General features: G+C 40.8%; 1 protein-coding gene and 1 long non-coding RNA gene across 8 annotated transcripts in view; both read right to left on the bottom strand.

Moving 5' to 3' along the window:
* Positions 1-1,266: 1,266 nt before the first annotated feature.
* On the bottom strand, positions 1,267-6,759 carry LOC120870544. The gene is made up of 2 exons (XR_005722800.1): positions 6,388-6,759; positions 1,267-1,754 (listed from the first exon to the last, which is right to left on the bottom strand). It is a non-coding gene; the product is annotated as an uncharacterized LOC120870544 (long non-coding RNA).
* An 11,076-nt stretch (positions 6,760-17,835) lies between these two features.
* ZNF148 (zinc finger protein 148) overlaps positions 17,836-24,618 on the bottom strand; it is a 148,297-nt gene continuing 141,514 nt past the window's right edge. For 3 of the 7 annotated variants that reach the window (XM_040250227.1, XM_040250233.1, XM_040250217.1), the window contains exon 9: positions 22,115-24,315. In XM_040250227.1, the coding sequence (XP_040106161.1) occupies positions 22,717-24,315 (1,599 nt within the window). In that variant the 3' untranslated portion in view covers positions 22,115-22,716. Of the gene's footprint in view, positions 24,316-24,618 lie in introns of all 7 variants that reach the window. The other 4 variants (XM_040250249.1, XM_040250241.1, XM_040250256.1 and 1 more) reach the window with 2 other exon arrangements.

Genomic DNA, 24,618 nt, shown 5'->3' with positions numbered 1-24,618 from the left:
TAAAGCTCAACATTCAGAAAACGGAGATCATGGCATCCGGTCCCATCACTTCATGGGAAATAGATGCGGAAACAGTGGAAACAGTGTCAGACTTTATTTTGGGGGGCTCCAAAATCACTGCAGATGGTGACTGCAGCCATGAAATTAAAAGACGCTTACTCCTTGGAAGAAAAGTTATGACCAACCTAGATAGTATATTCAAAAGCAGAGACATTACTTTGCCAACTAAGGTCCGTCTAGTCAAGGCTATGGTTTTTCCTGTGGTCATGTATGGAAGTTGGACTGTGAAGAAGGCTGAGCACCGAAGAATTGATGCTTCTGAACTGTGGTGTTGGAGAAGACTCTTGAGGGTCCCTTGGACTGCAAGGAGATCCAACCAGTCCATTCTGAAGATCAGCCCTGGGATTTCTTTGGAAGGAATGATGCTAAAGCTGAAACTCCAGTACTTTGGCCACCTCATGCGAAGAGTTGACTCACTGGAAAAGACTCTGATGCTGGGAGGGATTGGAGGCAGGAGGAGAAGGGGGTGACAGAGGATGAGATGGCTGGATGGCATCACTGACTTGATGGACATGAATCTGATTGAACTCCGGGAGATGGTGATGGACAGGGAGGCCTGGTGTGCTGTGATTCATGGGGTCACAAAAAGTTGGACACAACTGAGCGACTTAACTGAACTGAAAGACTACCCCTAATTTTGTCTTTATAATTTGTATCCTTTTGACTGAAGAGAATCCCTGAAAATGGGATAAGCTTCATGCCCTACAGAAACTGGGAGGGTGATAGGGATCATGACTCCCAGAATCCCAGATGTAAGCTCTTCTTTTCCACCCAGCCACTCTGGACCCCAGTTTCCCTATCTGTATAAGAGGGGATAACAAGATGGCCTTGCCCTAGGTTCCCTTTTCTTTTCTGCTCAGGTGCATTCATTTCTCTATATTCTAACAAAGCAATAAGCTATCACCTAGCATGTGGCTGCCAAGGCTCACTTTGCATATTGGCTTTTTAAAGATGCTAAAACAGGCCTGAAAAATGCAAAAATGAAAGTCAATTCTTAACTGTACATGAGCTAATAAGGATGCAGAAAACCACAGCAAAGCTTTTGTGATGAAGCCTGGTACCAATGCTGAAAATTATAACCTAAAGATTGGCTGCATTAAGATCAACCCAGAGCCGTAATATAGAGTGAGGGTGTTCGGGCTCAGTTCTTACCTGGCTCTTGATGTATCTTTGGGCAAGTCATTCCACATCTCTGGGCTTGTTTATTGACAAGCTAAGCAAGGGCTGGCCCAGAGGATCTCTAAGAACTCCTCCATTTTTTTTTGAGTTTGAGAGTAGAAAATTCCTCTTCATTCATTGTAATAACTTGTATCGCCTCAGTCTCTTAACATGTTCACCTCTTTCTGCCCCTCTTGCTGGTCTCACAACTGGATCATATTCTTTCTTACTCTTACCACACTGAGCTAGCCTCAGTGAGCCTCTGAAGCGAGGAGACGAGGAGCAAGGACAGGAGAGGCCAGAGAAGGGAAAGGGAGGCAGGGAGTCTGGCGGCGCCGAGTCCTGGTGCAGCGTCATGAAGAGCTCGCACCCTGGCTCACACATGGGCCAGATGCCATAGCTCTGATGGGCACCTTACTCCCTGAGTCTGCATCGGGCTTTTTTCAAGGGTGGTTAGCTCAGGCCGGCCATCACCCCACAGACTTCCTAGAACAGGGTCTTCATAGACTCACTCCTGCTGGATCCCAAGTCTCCAGCTGGATAAAGAAGGAAGAAAATGAGTTACTCACACTAGCTAATCTGCGGCTTTTGGTCACCCGTTTTCAGACCACAGCATGACACAGCTTCCCTTTAACTTTTTCTGGAGACTGTCCAATCCTGAGAGAAGGAAAACAGCACACCAGACTAGTGGGAGGCATCCCTTATTCCATCGTGATTAAGAGACTTCTGTTTTAGTATCTGCAGCACTCGCTGGAGATCCTGGCAAGAACAGGCACTCGATAAATGCCTGCTAAGCTGAGCCAACTTTTCCCGCTATTTCCCACACTAAGAGCACTGGATCCTGCTGGACTCCAGACCTTGCACAGATGTCCACTTGCCGTCTCTCCCTGTCTCCAGCTACTCCTTTCTCCTGTCAGCTTCATCTTCCTGACCACTGCATCTGTCACAGTCCTCGCTGTCCAGTGACTGATGGAGACATGGCTGGTGTCAAAGGCCATTAGCTTTCCATTCACCTCCCTCTGGCACCAGCTGCTCCTTAGTTTCCAGCCCTGCATCTCACAAGCAGACTACTCGACTGGGTTTCTGTGTGAAATCTGCTTCATCCGATCACCGGACAAGCACTGTATTTAGTGTGCACCATGTGACAGGCACGGGGCCAGACCCTTCTGCAGATGGTGTAAGAACCCTGAAAATCAGATACACTCACCCCGTCCTACAGTTGTGGAAACAGAGGGCAAGCCCTTGAGTAACTTGCCCAAGGGCCTGGCATGCCTCATGGCATAGTCAGAATTGGGAACCCCAGGTTCCCAGGTTCAAGTCCACCCTTAAACCACACTGCACATCAGTGAAGTGCCTGGGGACAGAGGTTGCTGAAATGACTCATACCTCCATAAGGTACACACGCACACACATTCCCAAACCACTCCAGGCCTAGAAATCATCCTCAATGGACTGCCCATCCCACATAATCCAGAGTGTCCCAGACACTATCCCAGTCTCTGGTTTTGGCCAAGGAAATTATTCTGGATTTGGGACTCCTACCTTAGGTCTTCTACCTCAATTTGATGTGCTGAGTTATGTATTCATTTGCCAACTGAACCCTCTGATCAGTCACATCACTATCTCATGGACCAAATACATACTCCCCATCTCGGTTTTATTATTAGACAACGTTTACAAAATGCCTCCTATGAACTGAGTGCTATACTAAACATTTACATGAAGTATCTCTGTAATCTTTATCATTCTCTAAGGTGTGTTCTATTATTGTCGTCATTTTATGGGAGGATACAAAGGCTTAACCAGGTGAAGTAACTTTCCCAAAGTTACAAAGTGTTAGAGTCAGTACTTGAACCAGGCAGCACCATCAACCCTCAGATCTATAGACCCTTCTCAGCCAGTCTGCTGGACCAACACACACCCACCCACCCACACCCACTCACACCTACCCAATCTGGTCCTGAAATGAGTAAAGCAAACCAAGAATCCATTCAGTAACCCCTCCACTTAACTCGCAAGCATCCCCACTCTTCCAAAATGACACAGTGACCAAGAGAAGAGCAGACCTGAACGGAAGGGTTTAGGGTAACATCCCCCAGCCCGTCTTCCCACTGGGCATGGCCTTCTTGGTCCCATGCTCTTCAGGCCTCAAAGCTCTTAGCAGAATTCCCAACTCCCAAACCTGGAGTAAAGGGAGAAAAAGCTTCATGGGACACTTCTGAAAGGCCAACCACTTCAGACATGTTAGCTGTCCAGCCTGCTATCTGTTCCCGTATAGGCTTCGCTCAGGCCATTGAGGCAGGAGGCATAAAGCAGAAAGGATAAAGCCTAGACCTTGGCAACAACCATGCCCGGGTTCAAAGTGCCTCCATTTTTTATCTGTCAACCAAAATAATTATATCTACTTCAGAATATTGTGAAGATTAAAAGAGATGATGCACATTAAGTGTTCAGCACATAATAAGTTGGTAGTTCTTATCATTTTCTTACCCTCTCAGCCTGGGATGTGTGCCCCAACTTTACCACTGACCCATCAAAACCTAATGCAAATCGCAACTCCCCCTATCCTTAGCCAGGTGCGTGAACGGGAACTGGCACTGACTGAGCATCTTCCATATGCTGAGCACTAACGACAAGTACTGAGGACACAAAAATGGATAAGACAACACCCTGAACTTCAGGAATTCACAGCCTTAAGGAAGACAGGAATGGCAACCCTCTCCAGCATTCTTGCTTGGAGAATCCCATGGACAGAGGAGCCTGGCAGGCTGCAGTCCGTGGGATCGCAAGAATCAGACATGACTTCATAACTAAACCACCACCAGCAGCAAGGAAGACAGGAAAGAAACAGCTCACTTCAAGACTGCAGAGCAAGTGCACTGACAGAGCATGCTATGGGCGGGAGCAGGAGAAGCCAGTCAGATCATGGTGAGGGCGGGTGGGAGGGGCTGTGGGGGCCAAGGTAAGGGGTTGGAACCGAGTTCTGAAGGCAGCGAGAAGCCATGGAAAGGCTTTCAGCAGAGGAGTCAAATGCACAGACTTGTGCTTTAAAAAGGGATCGCTTTAGAGGAGAAGTGGAGAAGGAAGTTAGGAAGGTATGAAATAATTCAATTAAGAAATGATACCTTGGACAGGACAGGGCAAGGAAGACAAAGGGAGAGATTTCCAAGACGTCTAGATAATGAACACCAAAGGCCTTGACATTGAACACTGTCTAATCCCTCTATGTTCAGAGACTGAGGGAGATGGAGAGGAAGGTGATACATAGGCATTTACATCCATCATTTTAAAAATCAACACTCGAGACTTCCCTGGTGGTCCAGCAGTTAAGACTCTGTGCTTCCACTTCAGGGGGCAGGGGTTCAATCCCTGGCCAGGGAACTAAGATCCCGCATGCCACGTAGTTGTGGCTTTAATTAATTACAAAAATTTTTTAAAATAAAAATCAACTCTCTCTTAGGGCACACATGGACATTTAGCTTGCACTGTGGTTATCTGTTACTTGTTCATTTAGTTAGTCAATTAACATTTACTGACTACTTAAATGCCAGGCATAGCCTTAGATACTTGGAGAGTTCAGAGACAAATCAGCTGAGTGAGAAATATTAGCAAAGACCAGCAAGGGGAAAGATACAAGTAGAGGACCTAGGGAATGGACCTTTGTCTGGAAGGTGGGGTACAAAGAGTAAGATGCAGGGGAGCCGGTTTGAAACTCAGACTGGGTCAGACTGTGCAGGACCTAGGCTAAGGAGTTTGAATTCTTGAGTGGTGGATAGGAGAGCCACTGAAGGTTTTAAACGAGAGAGAGAGGATCACAGCTGAGCCTTAATGGATCCCTCTCACAGCAATGAACCAAATGCCCTCCTTTTGGAATCCCTGGAAACAAGGGCTTCACGTTTTCCATCTGGGTACATTTTTCAAGGTTAACACAGTACCCATTATTTAGGAAGTAGACCATGAACATATATTAGGTGCATAAACACTCATGTACAGTCTTGCAAACACAAATAAAATGCATGGCAAATATGACGAGAGACTGGTCAAGCTAAATACATTCTTAAATAAAATAAATAAGTCAAGGTTTCTATAAGGGTACTCAACCACATTAAAAATATGGTACTGGCTCTTTCACCTAGGAGCAAAGACCTCTGGGCAAGAGTTCTGAAATCTCTCTGAGGAGCTATTCTGGGTCTCCAGTCACTCATTTTTTCTAAATAGCTTGAATATTTGGGGGGCTGGGTGTAAGGAGGTCGGTAGAGAATGCAGGATACAGTTCTGGGCCTGTCAGGGGAAAGGGGAGCAGTACCTTTTGCTGAGCACTCGCCAGCTGCCAGCCACCACACTGCATTTTTCATATATACCCATGCACAGGAAGAGGGGTAACTAGCCAGCTTGGATTCCCCCACCAATCCTGAATCCCATCTGCCTCTCCAGCCTCTGCCCTTTGGCTCAGGACTCCCCGGCTTTGGACCCTAATCTCTTGTTACTGTGTGAGGCCATGAGTTGATTCTCTCTCCCTTTGAGGGGCTCATTTTCCCTCTTATAATGCCAGAAAACCCCTTTACCCCTCTCTATAAAGACAAGAGATATCCAAGAGACTGAAAACTTCACAGTTGAGTGATCATCATACAGCAAAGACCTTGGTGCAAGTAGCTTCTTGATAAATGCCTAAGCATGGTTGGTTTGTTTTTTAGGGGAGGGTCACTTTAATTCCATACCTACACTGAATACTTACTGTAATTAATGATCAACAGGGAGAGGTAAAGAAAGAAAAAGGAAAACCTGCATATATCAGGGAATTCAGGAATCTATTTGACTTCAGTAATATACAGTATGACTTTTTCAGAAGTAAATTTACCTTCTTACACTGGTTTGATTCAATATTAAAAGGAGTTTGTATTATCTCAGTCCTCACTCTGTTCATGGAAAACCTCCATGGGTGGGGCTGGGTAGGAGGAGGAGTGTCCAGGATTCGGAATCTGCTAGATACCAAAGAATATTTTTTGCACACAGATGGCTAGGAGTTGGCTGTAACATTTTCTCGATTAAGCTGGAATACCAAAATAAATGTCTGAGATCATTACTTTTAAAATAGTCCACGGTACCGTTTCCATTCAGCATCTTGCCTGGTGACCTTTTCTCACAGACCCCCACACCACCCAGGCCTACCTGCTGGGCCGCCTCGTGGAAGAGTTCCTGCACTTGAGACATCTGGACCGTTCTTCTGGAAATGGGGGTCCTGGTGGTCTGGGTGGGGAGACCCCTCTGGAAAGTAAACAGTGGTCCCGGTCAGTCTGGCTCCTCTTTCCCTGGATCCTTATTGCCCATCCTTCCTATACCAGGCCCTGGCTGAGGAAGGAACTTTGTCTTGCCTCATCTGGAAACATCTTCTTCCCTCTTTGGTACCCAAATATTTGATCCCACTCATCCTTCACAGACTCCCTCTGCTCAAATGTTGCTGTTCTTTTAAACACAGCTGCCCCCAGCTCTTTTTTGCCCTGAGCTCCTTCAACACAGGGGTCGGAGCATAGCTGCCCAGCCCCTGAGGACACAGTTTTACACTCCTCTCCTTCCTTGTGGACCCCTCTGTCCAGGGCCAGGACACCATCGATCCACTAGAACTGGCTGCAGGTGGTCAAGGACCGGAGACTTTCCGAGACCGGCTCCGGAGACAGAGCACAGACCCCTAGGGTTTCGGTCAACTCTGAACTCGCGTCCCTCCAGCAACCCCACTTACGCGAACCCCTACAGCGCAGCGTACACCCCCCTTCCACCCTCTGCCCCTCTCGAAGCAAGTTCTCAGGAAGCCCTGGGCCCGGCGGAAGGCTCGGGTCCCAGTTGCAGACAGGAAGGGGGTCTACCTGCGCAGAGGGCAAAGGTGACCCAAGCCGGGCTCCGGCTTACAGAGTTCCCGGGAAAGAGGAGCCGCCCAAGACCACCCTGCGCTCCCCCCACCCACCAGCCGCTCGGCGTCCGCCCTCACCTGTTCCCGGGACGCCGGCTCCTAGAGCTGGGCCCGCCCCGCCCAGGCCCCGCCCCGCCGCCACGTGGCTGACCAGGTGCGCGCGGCACGGGTCCCAGCTGTCCCGCTGACGAGGCGTCCGGCCCGAGCTCGGACACCGCGGCCACGACTCTCGGATCCCTCCCCAAGGGTGGTGCCCGCGCACCGTCGGCCGCCCGGGAGAGCTCCCGGGAGAAAGGAACAGCAATCTTAACAGGGGTGGGAAGGGACTGCGCGGGGGTGCGGGAGTGGACAAGAGAAGGAAGAGTCCGCAAACTCTCAGACTTGACTAGCCACCGCTCTGGGTAGCTCGTTCACCGCACCCCGCCGAGGTGCACGACCCTCGGATTAGGGTGACAGGACGCCTGCCTACTCACTGCACCTGCTCTGACACTGCTGAACGCAGGAATGAGAGGCTGGGAAGCAGAAACACTGGGGCAAGAGACTAAGACTGCGCTCCAGGGACCCCAGTGTGCAGCGGCCACGCGACCCAGGGGACCCTCAGCCTTGCCGGAAGTGAGATTCTTTCGCCAAGAAAGTGCCTTCGGGCATGCTGAGTTGTGGGAAGGAATTACCTTCGCCACCTTCAGCGATTCCCAGACTTAGCTTGAAGGGATTAGGGATGAGGTAAGGTTTCCAGGACCCCAGCTTGCAGGAAAAAAAAAAAAAAAGTTATCAACATGCAGAGAGATTAAATTATCTCTATTTCCAATCCGGCATATTTCCTAAGCCTGAAATAACTTGCTAGGCCTCCTTGTGGGCTTCTGAGAAACAGGAGGGCAGCTGGGAGTACTTCCCACGCCCACAGGAGCCTTTGTGTGAAAATCCCTAAAAATAGAGGTTGTTCTTTTAAAAACAAAAGGGAAGGCAAAGCCATGGGAACACTGACAGAGCCCCAACCTCCTCTGCTCCAGCAAACGGTTTTGGGGGTTTTTTGTGTGTGTGGGTTTTGATGTGGAAATATATATATAATATAAAATGTACCATTTAAACTATTTTAAGGGTATAGTTCAGTGGCATTAATACTAGTCACCACGTGGTGCAGCTTGAACTACTTCCAAAACTTCATCACCCCCAAACTGAGACTCTGTACCCTTCAGCAGTAACTCCCCACAGCCCTCTTGTCCCAGCAAGTGGTAACCTCTAATCTATTTTCTGGCTCTATAAATTTGCTTCTCCAACCTTTGTCATATAAATGAAATTAGATGACATTTGTCCTTTTTATGTCTGACTTTTCACTTAGCATCATGTCCTCAAAGTTGTGGCATGTGTCAGAACTTCTTTCCCAGTAAAGAAGTTTGTAACAATGCATCTCTGTAAGAGGAAAGAACCCCAGGATGAATTACAGATTAGCCACCTGTGAGCAATGGATGGCTGTGTGGGCATATTATTGGAATCTCACGTTTGTACAGACATCTGTACAGAGAGTAGTGCCATCTTTATTATTTACTTTGGGGTCACACATGACACTTTGGTTTTTGCCTCAAGCTGGTTTCCTGTTTGCTGTCACCTTCTGATGAGCCTCTCTCAAAGTGTCAATGTGAACTTTGAAGAATCCACATTCAATTCCATGTTAGCCTGAGCTAAAAACATAAACCACCCCTCTGTTCATAACCACCTACTTCCTGTCATTCATCATTCTCTAAACAAATGAAAAGTTTCCTTTAAAACTTATGAGCATCTTCTATACCCAAGAACAAATGTTTGTCCTTTTTCTTCATGTTAAGGCTAGAGAAACCTGTCCATTTGCAAATTTTAAAAAGTGTATCCTGCTTAATGTAGATTTAAAATGATATAACTGTAAAAAACATAGTAATACTCTTACTGTATTGAAAAATAGTATCCTGCATAATCTCTGAACAGAACAATTCCATTTTTAAGACACTACCCTATATGACCTAGAACAAAGATGTTCACTGCATCATGACTTTGTAATAGTTCTTAAAATTTAACATCCTAACTGATCACTAATAGAAGACTGATTAAATAAGTTATGGTACAGCCATACTATGATAGCCAGCATTAGAAACAACTAGGTGTTTTTATATGTACTAATATAGAACTTTGATCATCACATAATAACGAGTAAAAATAGCAAGTTGTAGAATAACGTATACGTTTTTTTTTTCTTAAAGCAGTGCATATATCTGTATAGTTTGTATGGAAAATACACATCCATTTGTTAACAGTGGTTATCTCTCGAGAGGGGGGTTGAGATAGTGAGTAAAGTGGGAGAGGAAATCTAAGTTTGGTGCACAAATTTTGGATTTTTATTGAATTTTTTTCTTACAATGAGCACGTTAGTTTTGGAATCTGAAAAAATGAGTAAGAAAATTAAAAGACAATGTGGGGCAGATTGCATTTTCCAAAGATAACTGCATTAACATATTCCATCCCATATGCTCTTCTTGAAATATGACATTGACATTCCTTCAAAAAGAGATGGGAATCTATGTCCCCTCCCCTTGAGCCAAATGGACTTTTGTAAGTGCCTCAACCAATAGAAGTGAAAAAAATGACATTGCTTGACTTCCTAGGTTAGGTCATAAAGGCAGTAGGGAGTCCATCTGGCTTCCTTGCTCTCAGAGCACTTACCCTTGGAACTCAGCCACCATGTTGTGAGGAAGCCCAGGCCACACGGGGGGGCCACATGTTCCTACCAATAGCCAGCATCAATTGCCAGACATGTAAGTGAAACAAGCCTTCAGATGATGATTCAAGTTCCCTGCCTTAGATCCTTCCAGCTGAGGTCCCAGACGCTGCAGAGCAAAGATAAGCTGCCCTTGCTGGGCTCTGTCTGAATTCCTGACCACAGAAACCATGATAGATAGTGAATTACTATTGTTTTAAGCTGCTAAATTTGGGGGTAATTTTTTATTCAGCAACAGATAGCAAATACATAATGCATCTAACCAAGATAAAATATTTCATTTCCTTTCACAGTATTTTTATTCATCTCAAATTGTTTGAATTTACCCTTGTTGCAGTACCGTTATATTTAAAAATAATATTATTCTTCTTAAATGTTCTTAAACTCACCTCTTGAACTCACATTTGAGAAATGTTCTTAAACTCACCTTTTTTTTCTATTTGGGAACCACTCCAGCTAGAGTTGAAGCCCACAATAGCGAGGCTGTTGCTCTATGGGTCTTACCTGGTCAGCCGCAGGCAAAAAATCCTTCATCTCATTCCTTTCCAGTGGTCAGTGCTGGGAATTGCCTTCTGTGTAAAAGCTGGAGAAGAGACCATGTCTTGAAAAATGATCTCATTTATCAGAAAGTCTGAACCCTGGGGAGGGATCAGAGCTTTGACAAAGTCAGCCAAAATAGAAATGTGAAAACAGGTTGAAAACATTAAATCAAGATGTAAATATGTATAATAATTACAAAAAGATATCTCACAGCCTGTGCCCTAGAACCAGCATCAGAAGGGCCGCAAATAGTGGATCTGCTAGTCTGGTGGTTCTCTCTCCCCCAGGTCTGCATTTTGTAATCACCTGGGTATAGTTTCAGGCAATACGGCTAGGGTGGGGCCTTGGCCCCAGCATTTTCTTTAAACATCTGAGGTGATTCTAAGTGACAGCCAAGTTGTAAACTATGGATTTCTAGCTCAGTCATTTTGGGGTTTTTGTTTCTCCCTTCTCTAAAATATCAGAGCATACATCCTGTCCACAATAATATCTTACTCCAGTTATAATCTTCAAGGACAAGGGGAAAGCGTGAAATATATCTGAGTGCAGAGAACACAAGTAAAACAAATATATTTGTAAATATACAAATATAAAATATGTATATTTTTTCTTTTTAGTTGGACATGATACACCTCCTGCAACATCATACCTGTCTTAAAAAGTCATAGATATTTGGCACACACTCAGCAAACTTTTGTTTGCTGGCTCTGAGGGGAGAGTCAGAACTTGAACCTAAACTTGGGTTTGGTTCCAATACCAGACCCTCTCCTATACATAGCTTCTCTAATCCAGGTGAAGAGATGAGGCAGAAAGAGAGTTTTCCTTCTTCCTGGATTATTAAAATGCTTTTCCAAGAGCCCTAGATACAAAAAACGTCTGTCAGCAGGGCTGTCATATGTTACTAGGAGTTGGAAGGGGGTGAACTAAGAGCTGCAAGTCTGACAGAAGCGCCAGCACCGCACACAGCCGGAGTGCCCTGCAGTCCCAGAGGAGGGGACGGGGCTCCAGGAGACTCAGCCCGCTCTGCTCCCGGGCTGGGCTGAGTGGAGAGGGAGGGGCCGCCACTGTCCTGCCGTCAGGTGTCCCCAGCTCCTGTTGAGCAGGTTTCTCCTCCAGGATCTAAGCTATTTGTTGACTCTGGGGGTTTGCCCTGTCAGGAGAGAGGCATTCTCCCTCAGCCATCTGGCATCTGCTGTGAGCCAGGACCTGCTGGGGCTGTGAGAAAACATGGGATGCACACAGAAGCCTAACGAACAGGGTCCAGTTGATTTCATGGACGATGTGGCAGTCTTACTGAAATGTGACAACAGTGCAATCAGCACTCACTCAGCCTTGGTTCAAATATCATATAAGACCCACCACAGACCTTCAACAGTCTAGATGACAAAAATTAGGTCTGAATTTGAGTCCCAGATTTTCCTTTCCGCTGTGTAACTTTACCCAAAGTCTTTAATGTGTCCGAGCCTCAGTGTCCTCATTTTTAACAGAGTTAATGATAAGACCTCAAAAGCCTATCTGACAGTTTTTACGAACATTCTAGAAGTTGCTGGAGATTGAAATCCAACTCAGCTATCTGTTGCTTTCAAAATCCGCTCTCTTTCCTCCCATTTTCACATGACCAGTTTTCTGGTCCCACAGCTGCTATCCATACAGCCTCAAACTCTCTGGCAGTGCTTCTACACCACCTGCAAGCTCTCTTAGCATCCTCAGGTGTAACTCATAGTGCCTGAATGCCCTCTTTCAACCATATCCTCTAGACATCTGTTGATCACCACTGTGCCCAATGCAGATACACAATGGGGTGCAAGACGGCTCTCGATAGGCAGAAAATCAAATTCCCACACTAACAAGAAAATCATTACGAACAGCCAACTCCAGTTCTTTCCTATGCTAGAAAAGAACAGTACAGGGTGGTCCAAGACTGGGGGTGACACAGAGGGGAGGGTGGGTGTGACGTCATCAGTGAGATCAGGGTAAGATTTTCTGAGAAAGTGATGCTGTAGTTGAAATTGGGGAGGGGAGATTAATAGAGAAAACCATGCCAGCAGTAGAAAGGGGTCATAACCAAGTATGAGAGACCAGAAGCATCTCAGTAGTGAAAGAGCAGAGGATGAGAGGCTCACGGTGGGGGAGGTGGGGACTATGGGCTGCAGACAACCATAAGGGTCAAGGTAAGAGCTTAGTGTTTATTCAAGTAGCAACTGAGACACTTCTGAAGGTCTTGTCCATGATTCTCATCTGGAGAAAATACTGGAGGCTATCAAGACTCCTTGTGCAGAAACTTGCAGCCTGGGCAAGAATTGAGGTTAGCTTGGGCTGTGGTAATGAGAGGTGGGGTTCAAAAGGATTTGAGAAATATTCACAAGCCCTGCCTCCATGAGTTGCCAATCTGACCAATCAGATCATAAAACATTTACTGGGCTACACCCAGCAGTGAGTAAGGTCATTTTCCATTAACTGGCCACACACGTAGACATGGTTCTTTGTTCCTATACAACTGGGGTAAGGAAAGGGATGGGACCTACTTGTTCACTGATCAAGCCCTGGCTGTGCTGTTCCTCACTCTTCTCACATATTGAGATGTGCCAGGGGGAAGGAAACGCTCTAGGGGCCTGTAGTCCTGGTGACACTGTCTGGCCCATTTCTGCATGAGGGTATGGGAAACAGGTCCAGCACTTAAGATAGCTTGTATCCTACTAGCCATTGGTCCTTGTGTGGATTTCTTTTGGGGCTCTTGTTGTAAGTTTGTGGTTGAATGTGGAATCTGGCATTTCCAGATTCCCTGATCATAGCATCATCTTAATGCCATCTAATGTCCACCACCACTTCTAGTACCTTCACTGCTAATGCCTCTTTTATCCCATAACATTGTTCATTCATTCACTGTTATCTGCTTGTGTGAGGCATGGATCTATATTCTGTGAACAAAATACCTTCAAGGAGCCTACAAACTAACCTAGGCATCCAGTCTTTTCCTGATGAACAATTAGTTTTTAATTCTCTGGAAATAGTAATACTAAAAAACATGTATGATAAATAAACCTAACTTGTATGAAAAGCCAGGCATTGCACACTGTCTAGCTGTTTCTGATTGATATATACCTGTTATGGCCCATACATACGGCCATTTAGGAGGAAGAAAATAAAGGAGATAAACAGAAATGGAGAAAGAAAAATAAAAAGGTGACTGGGCAGGCCTCCCACATCCACACACATCACTCCCTCCCAACTGGTGAGGCTGGCTGTGCTCCTCCAATCTTGTCCATGACTCTGATTTGGCCTCAAGGGCAGCCAGGTCCCTGCTCATGATTAACCAATAGCTTAGGATTCAAAAGTTTAATATATTCTTGCTTTTGCAGGATGATTTCTTTTCCCTGAAAGTCTACTGATTTTGTTTTCACGCACAGCAACACAAATGTCCCATCCTTTCCAGGGTCTCAGATAATGAAATAATAACTTCACAAAACTTTTGTCACTTCCACCTCACTAAGTAGTTATTCTTTGCTGGTCAATTAAATCCAGACAGGTAGATCCTCTCATAACTACTTTAATCTTTCGAAAGATATAGTCAGCAACTCAGGAATTTATTCCATGTGCTGCTTTACACAAAATTAAGCTTGTAACATCTGTCCAACTCCGCTCCATCTTGCCTTTGTGTTCTAAAATCTAAACTAGGGAGTATCGATTTGTGCTTTTATAGTTTACAAATTATCTCAAATGATTTGTCACAGCAACTTTCATGGGGATTATTATGCTCCTCTTACAGATGAAGAAAACAGACTCAGGAAAGGTAAGCAACTTGGACAATGTTACACAGATAGATCCAGCTGGAGCCAGAATTTGGAAGGTCTAATTCCTTGATTATTTCACTGCTCCTTATCTGAAGAGTACCAAACTGTACTCCTGCTGTCTCACAATTATAATCAGCAAAGTCCCACACAGCTTACTTAAAGCTGTCCCATGCATCACCGGTTATGCTGTCCTGGCGTGCCATCACCTGCCCCCAGATCCTGAGGGCCAGCTCCACAAGCTGCTCGGACAACTCTCAGCCAAAGTCTCCTGCGGAGTCCTGAGGTGTTCTGAACATATTTACTCAGTTGTGTCCTCTTCCTAACATTTACTTCTGTGCTCCAGCAATCACTCTTAACTTTCATCACTGCCATGGAAAAAAGTTACATTATAGTGCTGCAGTTCCCACAAAGAAAAAGGAAAAGTACCGTATTGGAGGTTTAAAGATAAACTTTACAGTGGCCCAAACACATTGAAGGAAACAGCTAAGGAAAAGACGATGATCAGGCGCTAGTGGAAGTTATCTGACATGAAGAGCATCATAATACTACTCTGGGAGTAATGGCCAGTTGGGTGTTATTTCCGAGTACTTAAGAAATATTAATACCGTTCTGTGAAGACTGACAGAATGACTAAAAGCACTGGCCTGCCTACTGCCAGTAAAACATCCTCCAACATCCATTTCCCAAACCCCCAGTGAGAGAGAGGTGATTCTCTCCTCCATTTTCATCCTCAGGTTGGTGAATCCCAATAGAGTATTCATCTTCCTTTTTTGAAATAGGTCAGTTCCTTCTGAATAAAGCCTACTGTCTCAATTCCACAGCCCAGGTTTGAATCCTATCCATAATCCTATTCAATCCTACTTGATATTTTAATTACGGGATGACTTTAAACAATGGTTTCTTAGTTCCACTGTATATTATCTGTATATTTCTATCTTCTGGAACCAACTTACTAAAACTCTCTAGAAAACTATCCTAAAATACTACTACTTACTCATTCGTTGAGAAATGACATATAAATTACCCAATACATCCTAACACTGAATATTTGCTTTAATAATCTTAAGTACAACCCTGCATCCTGAAATTGATACCATCCTGCAGTTGACACCTTTCAGATGTTCATATAAAGATACTAGTAGCTTCAACCACCTATTTCCATCTAGCACAATGCCTGTTACTAAGTAGATGATCAATGCTGAATACTATACTCTCATAAGTAAGAATTCGAATCAACAAAATAGTTACTATCACAGATAATATACACTGTTTGGCCCCTTTCATCACCTTGACACAAGCATCACGGTTTCAGAATCTTATTAAGAATGGTATAAGCTAGAAAAAATTAAGAAAGCAACAACTTTAAATGTTCCTATGGATAAATATGCAAAGCCTCAAATGTTCTCTATTTCACAATTTAAGTCCCTTCCTAAACTTGAATTTTTCCAGTAGTTTGGGAAAACCCCTTTGAAAATGTCACTCATTTACAGTAACACATTTCACATTCCAGCTCTTCTTCACATGGCTATACATCTGCATGAGTGTTTGTAAAATGTTTTTACTAGAAATGTCCTTTTAAGGACATTTAAAAATGACAAAAGAACTAAAATAATGAGACTCTAAATTTACCTTTAGTTCACTTAAAACTTCTGCTCCATTGACTCTTTATCCATCAAATGAAAATAATTTATTCCAATACCATGCCAGTTTCATCAAAGTGGGGGAAAAATTGCCAGCACTCTGAAAAGAATTTTTCACTTCTATCCAAACATGCAATCATCAACATCTTCATACTCCTTTGTGTCTGATAAATTTTCAAGTAAGAGTCAATAACAAACAAACATTAAGTCAAGTGACTTCAATTTTTCCTGCGGTCTTCAGAAGGTGGGAGAACTATCATGTCTATTTGATATGTATCTCACTGGCCCTCTCCCTACCATAGCTCATCATCATTCAAGAAAAAGTGTGATCTAAGCAAGGTTTACTAGATTATCAGTGGCATTATGTAAAACTGGTTAAAGCACCATGCTAATAAACTCATCACGGTCTTAGGGTTAATCTTTGCAAAAGCCAGTTAGTTTCTATTTGTCCCAAGGACCCAGACTGCACTCCAAGCTTCAGACAGCTTTCTTACAATGTGTCCCACTGGTCACAAAACAGGGAAGGAGTACTAGCAAGGAGATTAATGGATGAAAATAAATTTCCACAAACAGGGGGGAAAAAAGCCATGTATGATGAGAATTGAATCTTATCTATAAAGAAAAAAATCATACATTCTTACACTCTTATTCTTAGCTCTATATTAAACTTATTTCAAGTCTAAAACGCTGGTGACTAACGTTAACACCTGACTCCTGCATTTTAGAACTGCCTGATAACGTTCTACACAAAGCTACAGTAAAGGCCCTCTTGTTACCCATTTTGTGTAACAAACTGTTTGCTCTATACAGACATTCTTTTCCTCTTTTTAATATTAAACTTACCAATTTTAAAACACTTATCACTAAGTTACTTCAATCAGAATATTGTGAAAAATTCAGCTAGGAAATTATTCATAAAACTGTATTCTGTATTTTATTTTTCAAACAGCCAGTGTCCACATTTTAAATGCAGAATTTGCAAATATAAATTAGTCTAATAATTCAATTAAAAATAAAACAAAAACAATTTCCTTTAGTATCACAATACATAAAATGGTATTATAAACTCCAAATGGCAAGGTTTACTACATGACAATAATGTCAAGAAGCTTTGAAACTCATTAAACCTCTTAATGAATAGGTCAGTTTAAAGAACATTTCTCTGTTCCATGATTATGCATGAAACAACCTTTCACTATATTATGAAGGCTCAGCAATTTATTCATGGCAATATAATATGGGGTCAAGCAAAATTTTATTTTTACAATGACAATAAAAAACACATTTAAACAACAACAAAAATCCTCCCAATTGTTTAAAAACAATTCTTTTTGGAGGGTAAAATGTATTTTAAAATATATTGACTTACCGAATTTCAATTGCCAAGCTGTTGACCACTGATGTAAAAGTTTGTATTTAAAAATATCACAAACATCTCTTAACAGTGAAAATTTCAATGTGGTAAGTTTCATTGCAAAGCAATTTTCACCTGAGTAGACTTTGAAATTTAGTGCTCATATGTTTGGAGGGGAAGTGGGGAAAGACAGACCCCACTGGTGTCAGATACTGAGTTTGTAGTTCTTTCACAATGATTTCCCAGAGGGCTGAAGAAACATCAACTATTACCTTCCAGGACATATATGATGCCCCCCTTTCGTCAATAAATTTGTTTTGGCATTTTATAAATTCTCAATATCCATATTCCTGTTTACCCATTTAAGCACAGCAACTCAAAATTCAATTCAGTTCTATACAACAGTGTCTATATTATGTACATGTTTAATTATCAAGAGGAAATAGAAAATAAAATTTACAGTGATTGAGAAAGGGTCAGAAAATGGGATAAGAAAAGTAATACTGTATAATCAGAATATCCTATTATCCTACCAGTTTCAGTGACAAGGTTTTTCCTTTATTAGTTGAAATACAAAGAAGGCATAGGGGATCCCAGGAAAATAACACTATATATCAGAAAATTCAACGTGCTCCACCATCAGGATTTCCATTACACATTTAATTTCTTCTGTACAATTTTTATAAACTTGTTTTTCTTTTCAAAGTCATCAGATTTCCAGATTAAATTCAGCACTACACAGTATGCCCTTGAAGTAAAATGAGGTTACCTGCTTTATTTGGATACCAAGTTCCCTTCCAGACAGCATTAAAATAAAGACAAGTAAGACTACACAGATAAAATCCAGTATAATTCAAATCCAACAATGAAAAATTTCCCCCATATTGTTGCAAAATTCTTTCTACTGAAATGCTTTGCTACAATAATAAAAAGCATACATTACATATAAAAGATACCAGTGTACTAAAAAGTGACAGAGTGGACTAGCAAATCCTTCAAAGCACATTATATAAATGACTAGCATTTAAAAACATTTTCCTATAAAATGTAGGTCATATACATTTATAAATTGGCGAGTTTATTTCTAAAGCAGTGATGTGTGTGTGTTCAAATAGTTAGCTGTTCTGTACAGTATAATATCTACTCAATTCAAACTACAATAGGTTTGTCTTTCTTTGTATTGAAGTTGAACAAATTCATCTGATCAGCTGAGAAACCAGGGTTGAAAAATAAGTATCTAAAAATCAAAGTAGAAAGTTCAGAATTGTTGAAATGTAGCTATGAAATATGAAGAGAACTATTTCACAATGGAGCTGAAGTCACCTCAAAACTTATGGGCTTGAATCTAAAACAGAAACAAATATTAAAATCCAAAGCAAACCACAAAGTTAGGTAGCAGTACAGAAGCAGGAAAAAAAACCACACCCCCTTCCTTCAGTGTGATGGGCACTAAGTTTTGCAGTCTTCCTCCATCTTGCAGAAGAGTGGTAAGGCCATTCAATGCTTAGTGAAAGTGAGTACAGATGAAGTCAGATTTAGCCTGTCTCCCCTGCAACTTCAATTATGCTGTGTAAACAGTGTTACGTTCCAATAGGAGGAACAATGGAATTTGCTTATAAAAACTGATTAATCATTATTAAATGAAATAAAGATAACTCTGAAATGTTTTTAGAACTTTCCTGATGCTACTTGTAAAGTTAGCACTGCTATGTATTATTGCTTACATACAGTACAACATCATATGCCTTCTAACATAAAGCAGTACTGTGATTTGTTTGTACATATTTACAGATTCTTAAAAACAAGCTGTAAAAACATTACATACTTTCAGACAATACAAATTAGCACATTGGTACTCACTTCAAAACAAATGGAATGCATAACATTAATAAAACATCATAAAGGAAGACTCACATAAAAGTCCTTGATTGTCAAGACACGTTTATATATAAACTCTAACTGTGCAGAATTAAAGATTCAATCATAGGTACATCCTTATTTGATGAACCATATTTACAGCATGGTATTGCATAAAAAAATAAAATAATGTTTACAGGGTTTTACTTTTTTATCCATTGGATTAAAGAAAGCAACAAACACAACAAGAAATGTTTGTCTGCTGTAGTTTGTTTCCTACTAAAGTTTAAGTGAAAGAGGAAACATCCGTTTTTATTTGCAGAATATAGCAAAAACAACTGGAAAATTATTTCCCTGAAATAAAGCAATTTGAAACGGAAAAAGTTTAAATTAAATTGCAGAGTCAAAAAGTTTCTCATCAATTATAATAGTGCTTCAAGTAAATATACTGTGAAAAAACGAGTTCTAGTTTAAAATGTTCTAAGTCTAAGAAATAGTTTTACAGTAATGCCTACTTTTAAGTTTCCCGGCTTTTTTTTTTTAAACAGCCCTTTAAAAACCCAAATTAATAAAATGAAAGAAGTGGCAAAAGATCTAACCTAGCTGGCACTTTGCAAGCTTCTCTGGCCTGTGGAAATGAAAGCCTACCCTGAGCACAAGGCCTCTTTTGCCTCTCAGAACGAGAAAATTACCCGACCACTGGCAGTCCTCACTCAGCCAGAACTAAGAGGATGGATTTCTGTGGTATCAACTAGAAAATCTGCAAGTAGATCCAAAAAATTTAAGAGCCACTTCAAATATTCTGAACTAAACGAAATATGTGTACAGTAAGTTAAAAAACAAACGTGCTTTTAGAAGATGTTCAAGAGATATTACTTCATCTAATGTGATCTGTTTCCAATCTTCAAATGTGAGAAGAGGTTCTAAGAAAGCACACCTTGGCTCACATTTCACCAAGTTTAAGGATGTAAGAGTATGTTTTCATAGAACAATTTGCTCACCAAGAGAAATTAAAAAACAAAACAAAACCCAAATTGCAAAAGGATATCCTCAATATTCTGATTTAAAGCAGCACAAAAGGCTACTTGCTTTCTCTATTAATGCCCAGATAGAAATTAAGTAACTTTCTGAAGCAAAATGGGGAAACCCAACTGTTGAGATGTTTATCATATGATGATATTAATACACGGTAACTCTAGTAGGCATGTAAAATTTCACAGTAAAGAGAGTAATGACTATACTTTAAGTGGTAAGTCAGTAAATTATGCCAAAGTATATTTACCTCAAAATATGCTTCTAATGTGGTAGAAAAGTCTGCCATTATGTAGATATAAAGAAACGAGGCGAACACAGGAATGCAACGCCTGATCTTCTTTCTACTTGCACTGACTGCCACTTTCAAAGGCTTACTGCTCAGCAGTAGAGCCACGTTCTAAAAACTGTGCTGGTGATGTTAACACAAACCAAAAACCCCACTTTATTCTGTACCAAGTTCTCAACAGAACAGAAATTCTGATCAGGCTCAAAACAAAAACAAACAACTCAGGACATCAATGCCTACTATCACCCAGTAAGTAGTATGAGAAAAACACAAATTCCTATTCCTACAGAGAGCACAGTTTCGTTGTTAACATCTCGCCTGAATGATGACTTCTTGAGGTTGTGATGTGCAACGCAAGACACACCATTCTTAAGAGTCAATAACGGCAAAACTTAAATATACACTTCAAAGAAGTCTAAAATTCTTGAAAAATTTGGCAGCAAAGAAAGCTGTCAAATGGGAAAGTTTCAAGCAAAGTTTAATAACCAAAGTATAGAGGAAACCACATTAAACATAATTTATATTTCTTATCATAAAATACCATATATTCAAAATAAATGTAAAAGATGTTAAGGTTAGATATTTCTTTGTTCCCTTTCTTTATGAGAACAGTCTTGGGATAACATTAAATAAAAGAAAAAATAATTTAAAATGTAGAACATTCTATACTGAAACAAAGACTGAAAATCTATAAGGCCAATATAAAAGCTAAAATGGAAATTAACAAGAAAGTTGCATTTTCAAGGGGTATTAACTTTAGATTACTGATGTTCTATCAGTATGTGTGCATTGTGACAAAGATGGTGGAAATTTAAAATAAAAAACAAAAAAGCTGGAACAAATTAAAGAGGATAATAAAATCAATATAACTGTTATTTTCCAAAAATTAAAACTGTCCAATGTGTAACTCAAACCATCATTCTTTAGAAAAGTATATATATATATATAATATGTATATATATAAAAGCACTATTTATTGTACCATGCTGTATTAAGACAAAATATTAAAAAAAAAAACATTCATGGTATAAGGATAAAGTCTGTAGTTTATTTAGATTTTGAAATGCAACAAAAGGTTTCCGATCACTCATCTAGCTGAAAAAGAAACTGTAGTTACTAGAATTAGTAAACACTTTTGGTTTGTAAAACTGTAATGAGCAGTGTTCATTAAAAATAACTCAAGATAAAATAAGCAATTAAAATGCCCATTTCTTTAGTTTCTCTGGATACTGTTTAATTATCCAATCTATCAAGAGTCTAGAAAGAGAAGGATTAAACCAGATTTTACAGTTCCAAAGATACCCAATTTCCTTTTATTGCCAAAAATTAAAATTTTCAATTATGAGATGATTATGACACAACCATATCAAACCTAAAAATCTAAATTTTTTTTTACTTTGAGAAATCAAAAATACCAAATAGATTCTAAGTGCTCTATGTTAACTGAAGTGTATTATGTAAAGTAAAATATAATTAAGCTTTAAAACGTGGAATATACATTTTGTATAAGCATTATGTTCTTGGGAATGTAATCTACAGAGTATCTTCTTACTAAAACTTCAAAACCTTGATACTTGCACATGAAAAAATCATAAAAAATATCTAAGTACAACTGTACAAAGAAACTGACACCAATACGCATACTTCCATAGAGAAGTGAATGCTTCAACAGTTATGTATTTTGGTAAAAGTTTTGAAAGTATGCATATTTTTTAAAGTAATTAGGCTTTTAAATAGTGGAGTCTTAGACTATCAGATTTTTATTACTTTTCTCAAAAAGAAAAAGTCGATATAATGCAAAATGAAAATCAAGGGTATATGGCATATCATTCTTTAAAAGGTGGTTTCTTTTTTCCCCTCATAGGACACACTAATTTATTTAAGCCATAATCTCTTGACATTTAAACTTTTAAGTTCACTCTGTCTGTAAAGTATACTCAGATTCCCTGCTGAAGTGCCATGACTATGCTGAAAAAACTTAGAAACAGAATGAGTAAATTTCACACAATTACTAATCTCCTAAGAATGTACAATGATATCAGTTAGGAAACAATTGTGCGAAAGTCTTTTTTTTTTCTTTTAAACTTGGTGTAGGTGGAATAGCAAGTTTCTGATCTAAAACAAGTAATGCATTGCTTCTGTAAAGGTGACAACATGTAAGGCAGTTCAAAGAATGCTGACTAACCAAACAAAACGCAGTTATTGGATTATCTTGCTATTCATATCAGCTTAACTTGTTATAACGCATTGCTCTTAAATCTGTACAGCACTCCATTTTACACAGAGTAACCCCACTCTTGATTAATCTGTTCTAAAGTGCCAGTATTATTTACACATTTTTTTTTTAGCCAAAAGTCTGGCCAGTTGTAGCATCAGGTGAGGATGTCATCCCAGCTCTATTATCATTTACATTCACCAAGGGAAATTCTGGAAATTCAGCACTTGTCCCTGGTCCCCGAAGGTTCACCTGTCCATTGGCAGTGCTAAACTGAGTAGCTATTCCAGCTCTGGATCCATGATATGGAGCACGGAAGGGTTGTTCAAAAGAGCTCATTTGGTAAGCTTGGTGGACAGGCTGAGCCTCAGCTTTCTTCTGAGAAGTCACTTGATCCAAAAAGTCCTGTGTTGATGTGGCAGAAGCATGGTTTGTCTCATCACCTGAAAAGGGAAATGAGTGCTGTGAATCACCAACTATGAGTCCAAAGTGGGATTTATCCGGAGTTGTTCTTAGTGGAGAATTCATTCCTGATCGAAAGCTATTGATGGGCATGGCTGCATAGACTTGCTTGTCTATGGAAGAGAATGCTGGCTGATTTGGAAGGGTCTGGTTATCAGTCACAAAGTTAAGGCTCGGGCTATTCAAATAGGCATCATTTTGGCTAGTTCTGTCCAAAGCCTGCTGCAGAAACTTTGAGTATTCCTGCAACATGTTGGCTTTATCTGATGAGGATGCTTGGGAGCTTGATCCAACATTCTCTGACTGGGTAACCTCAGGTACTTCTGAAGAATTTATTGATATGCTAGAAGTCACCTCAGTGTCTGCAACACTGAATGATATCTCATGCTGTCCATTAGCTTTATGGGAATAATGATCCAACAGAGTCTGTAGTACCTCATCTGGAATAACATTTTTGTCATGATTACTCTTTATCTCCACATTCAGTGCCTGTGAATCTAATATGGATGCTGTGGTACTCTCATCAATGACACTTGCCACAGCTGCTTGTGTTACAGAAGGCTGAGAAGCTATAGTGCCCACATTCAGCGCATACTCCCTACTATTGTTACTTGCTGCCTGAAGATACCGCTTCTTCTTCAAAAACTGCATGGCATCATCATAGTTAGTGCTACTGTGCACAGGTTTACTGGGCCCCTCTTGCAAATTGTCAACCTGGTCAATATCAGCATTGCCTTCTGAGTCCAGTAAAGCTTGTTTGTCCACAAGTTCAAAAGCATATTTTGAAACTTTGCTCTCTTCATATGTGGATAAAGGTGAAATTGTTTGATTCTGCTCCAATGGCTGTTTCAGACTTCTCTTACTATTAATTTTTTTGAGGACCAACTTAGGTGGATGTATTTCTCCTGATGCATCTTCTAAATGCGCTCCCCCAACTGAGGAATGTGGCATTTCCACAGCATACTCGGCTACCATATACTCATCTTTCACTTTAGTACTTGACGAGTAAAGAGGCAAGTAATCATTTTTGTCTTTCTTTAGGTCAGATTTGTCCAAAGAACTCTCTTTGTCCATCCCGGATGATTTTTTCTCAGTTTTCTGCCTTTTCTTTTTTGGCAGTGAGTTATCTTTTGGTGATGTAGAAAAGCCAGAATCTTCCTCGGATGTCAGAAGGCCACCTTTGATGGCACATCTGTTTAGTTTTTTATCATGATTTTCATGGCACATACGTTTATGTTTCAAAACACGATCTGTTCTGGAAAAATACTGTCGAGTTCAAAGTTCGGAAGGGAGTTTTTTGTTTTAGTTTTGTGTTTTGGTCAACCAAGAAAAGAAAAGAAAAAAAGCAATTAATATAAAGATAGATATAAGTGTAATAATATGAGCAACTCCAAATTAACTTCCTGAGCCAACTGTCTATTATAAATTGAATCAACAACAGTTAGGAAATTCTTCAAATAGCTTCAGTAGTTGCTAACATTTTCTAATTTAATTCTTTAGAATTATTTTATAATTGAATTCCTGACAGAAGACTTTCAATGTCAGTCATGCCTCAATAAAGTGACTTTT

This window comes from Oryx dammah, unplaced genomic scaffold (assembly GCF_014754425.2).
Source record: "Oryx dammah isolate SB20612 unplaced genomic scaffold, SCBI_Odam_1.1 HiC_scaffold_2, whole genome shotgun sequence".
Lineage (NCBI taxonomy): Eukaryota > Metazoa > Chordata > Mammalia > Artiodactyla > Bovidae > Oryx > Oryx dammah.
The sequence above is the reverse complement of the archived record's forward strand: the minus strand, read 5'-3'. Positions and strand labels throughout refer to the sequence as shown.